The sequence below is a fragment of the Bison bison genome, unplaced genomic scaffold (genome assembly GCF_000754665.1).
Source record: "Bison bison bison isolate TAMUID 2011002044 unplaced genomic scaffold, Bison_UMD1.0 scf7180017864367, whole genome shotgun sequence".
In the NCBI taxonomy this organism is placed as follows: domain Eukaryota; kingdom Metazoa; phylum Chordata; class Mammalia; order Artiodactyla; family Bovidae; genus Bison; species Bison bison.
The window spans coordinates 5,877,455-5,880,681 of NW_011494939.1; the positions used below are offsets into that span (position 1 = coordinate 5,877,455).

At 60.5% G+C, this 3,227-nt stretch overlaps 1 protein-coding gene across 1 annotated transcript in view; it reads left to right on the forward strand.

Moving 5' to 3' along the window:
• Nucleotides 1-4: 4 nt before the first annotated feature.
• CHRD (chordin) overlaps nucleotides 5-3,227 on the forward strand; it is a gene marked incomplete at its 5' end in the record, with an annotated part of 9,405 nt that continues 6,182 nt past the window's right edge. The window contains 11 exons of the mRNA XM_010855714.1: nucleotides 5-112; nucleotides 603-732; nucleotides 856-984; nucleotides 1,077-1,176; nucleotides 1,297-1,384; nucleotides 1,742-1,883; nucleotides 1,999-2,139; nucleotides 2,221-2,303; nucleotides 2,380-2,527; nucleotides 2,685-2,791; nucleotides 2,929-3,048. Of these exons, the coding sequence (XP_010854016.1) occupies nucleotides 5-112; nucleotides 603-732; nucleotides 856-984; nucleotides 1,077-1,176; nucleotides 1,297-1,384; nucleotides 1,742-1,883; nucleotides 1,999-2,139; nucleotides 2,221-2,303; nucleotides 2,380-2,527; nucleotides 2,685-2,791; nucleotides 2,929-3,048 (1,296 nt within the window). The remainder of the gene's footprint in view (nucleotides 113-602; nucleotides 733-855; nucleotides 985-1,076; nucleotides 1,177-1,296; nucleotides 1,385-1,741; nucleotides 1,884-1,998; nucleotides 2,140-2,220; nucleotides 2,304-2,379; nucleotides 2,528-2,684; nucleotides 2,792-2,928; nucleotides 3,049-3,227) is intronic.

Genomic DNA, 3,227 nt, shown 5'->3' on the forward strand with positions numbered 1-3,227 from the left:
CCCCGCAGGCTGCTCCTTCGGCGGGAAGGTCTATGCCTTGGACGAGACGTGGCACCCGGACCTGGGGGAGCCCTTCGGGGTGATGCGCTGCGTGCTCTGCGCCTGCGAGGCGGTAAGTGGACCCAAAGACTGTGGCTGGGGGCCCTGTGGGTCGGGGAGCGCTGAGGTCTTGGGACGTCGGATGGACCCGGAGCTGCTGAAGAGAAAGAAGCCAGTCTGCAGATATTTGGGATAATTTTTTTTGGCGGAGGAGGCACGAGGGAGGATAGAGGAGAGGAAGCGCCCCCTTCAAGTCTCAGGTGTTGCCTATTATTGATCGTCCACTATGTGTCAGGCTCTTAGCCAACTCCATTTCATCTCTCACTAAACTCCTAGTACAACCACGTTAGACAGAGACTATCATTACTCCCGTTTTTCAGCTAGGGACCGCACAGCCCAGAGAGGTTAAGTAACTTGTCTAGAGTCGCGCAGCTTGTAGGTAGCAGAGCACTCTTGCCTCCGTGGGCCGACCTTGCCCTTGTCCGATGCCTTCCCGGCTTGCCTTTGATTTTCAACAATTGATGTCTTGCCCTCACTCGGGTTTCCGTCTTCTCTGTGAGCAGCCTCAGTGGGGTCGCCGCGCAAGGGGCGCAGGCAGGGTCAGCTGCAAGAACATCAAACCCGAGTGCCCAACCCTGGCCTGCGGGCAGCCGCGCCAGCTGCCTGGACACTGCTGCCAGACCTGCCCCCAGGGTAAGGCCGGCTCCGCGGAGAGGGGAGGGCGGCAGGGCCGAGACGCGTGGCTGGGCGGAATGGAACGGTCAGCTGGTCCTCTCCTTGCCCACCTGAAACCCGTGTCCCCCACCCTCGGTGCAGAGCACAGCAGTCCAGAAAAGCAGCCGACGGGCCTGGCCTTCGAGTATCCACGCGACCCAGAGCACCGAAGCTACAGCGACCGCGGGGAGCCAGGAGCTGAGGATCGGGGGCGTGGAGACGGCCACACGGGTAGGCAGGGGCCGGGTAGGAACTGGGGTTGTGACGGGCGCCGGGCCGCAGCAGCGGGTGATGGAACTAGGGACATCTTCCTCCCCTCGCAGACTTCGTGGCGCTGCTGACAGGGCCAAGGTCGCAAGCGGTGGCGCGGGCTCGAGTGTCGCTGCAGCGCTCCAGTCTGCGGTTCTCCATCTCCTACCGGCGGTGAGAAAGAGGAAGGAGGGAGGAGGGGTCAGCGGGGGCCAGGGAGGGAGGATTTGGAGAGGCTGGAGCAGCCTTCTGGCCCGGGCTCAGAGCCGGTGCTCAAGGGATGCTCATTACCAGGCTGGACCGCCCTACCCGAATCCGCTTCTCTGACTCCAATGGCAGCATCCTGTTTGAACACCCTGCAGCCCCCACCCAAGATGGCCTGGTGAGACGATGCCATTTATGAGTACTTATCCCATCTGGGCACTATGCTGAGAGCATGCTCTACATTGCCTCCTTGGGTCCTCACAACAGCCCAGTGGGAGAGAGGCACTGACATGATGATGCCCATTTTACAGATGAGGGAAGTGAGGCTCACTAGCAGAATGTGATTTGTTCAAGGTCATACAGCTAGTTAATGGAGGATCTGGGATTTGGACCCTGGCATCTGGTTCCAGGGCCCTTTCTTACATGTCCTAGTAGAGCCTGGGGGCAGCTTCCCATATTCCTTCCTCACCAGACATGGGCCTCTCAGCAGGCATGTCCTGTATACTGAGAGGACCTTCTTGTCTCTCTGCTCCAGGTCTGCGGGGTGTGGCGGGCAGTGCCTCGGTTGTCCCTGCGACTCCTTAGGGCAGAGCAGCTGTATGTGGCACTTGTGACACCCACTCAACCTTCAGGGGAGGTCTGGGGACCTCTCATTCGGCACCGGGCCCTGGCTGCAGGTGAGGGGAGCCAACAGCTCCTGGACATGAAGCTCAGAGTCTTTTTGGCCCCCAGAAATGGAGTGGGCTGAGGGGGGCACTTTCTGATGGGCTCTCATGGTCCTTTCTTCCCCAGAGACCTTCAGTGCCATCCTGACCCTGGAAGGCCCCCCACAGCCAGGCATAGGGGGCATCACCCTACTCACTCTCAGTGACACAGAGGACTCCTTGCACTTTCTGCTGCTCTTCCGTGGGCTCCTGGAGTCCAGGAGTGGGGGTAAGCGGGATGGGGCAGACACGTGAGGAGGGTAGGGAAAGCACCCATCTTTCAGAGGTTCCATGTGTACGCCTGTTGCAGGACCAGCCCAGGTTCCCCTGCGGCTCCAGATTCTACACCAGGGGAAGCTACTGCGAGAGCTCCAAGCCAATGCTTCAGCCCAGGTGAGTGAGGGTCTGGCTCTTACTGCCGCCTGCTCTAGCCTCTTGCTGTGCCCACCTCACCCTCCTCTGCCCCCAGGAACCGGGCTTTGCTGAAGTGCTGCCCAACCTGACAGCCCAGGAGATGGACTGGCTGGTGCTGGGAGAGCTGCAGATGGCCCTAGAGAGGGCAAGTGGGCCAGGGCTACGCATCAGTGGACACATTGCAGCCAGGCAGAGCTGCGATGGTGAGGCAGGGTCAAGCCGGGCACCCTGGGCACACACAATGAGAGGCACAGCAAAGTGCCAGAGGAGGGGCCAGGGTGGGTGCAGGAGGGATCCTGGGGGCTGGGGTGTGAATGGCCGTGGGGCAAGCCTGCGTCCACCTGTCCCTCCCCTTTGCAGTCCTGCAAAGTGTCCTTTGCGGGGCGGATGCCCTGATCCCAGTTCAGACGGGTGCAGCGGGCTCAGCCAGCCTTACACTGCTAGGAAACGGCTCCCTGATCTACCAAGTAAGAGTCAGGGGTGGGGCAGGGGCGGTGCAGGAGGTGAGAAGGCAGCAGGGCAGGACGGGGCTTTAGACTACAAAGATTCAGGGCCCAGCCCTTCTCTGCTAGTCTCATTTGCCCTCCCCACTCCTGCCCTCCAGGTACAGGTGGTAGGTACAGGCAGTGAGGTGATGGCCATGACGCTGGAGACCAAGCCTCAGCGGAGGAACCAGCACACTGTCCTATGCCACATGGTTGGACTCCAGCCGGGAGGACACAGGGTGAGTACTTCAGGGAGACCAGGGCTGCAGGGCCCAGGCAACAGAGTTGACAGTGTTGGGGGGCTGTGGGAAGCCATGTGGGATGAGCAGGGATGTTTGGTATTATTCACTCACTTGCAGTCTCTCTCACTGATGCGTTGATTCACTGGACTCATTTTATAGTGAGCCTTGGGCTAAGG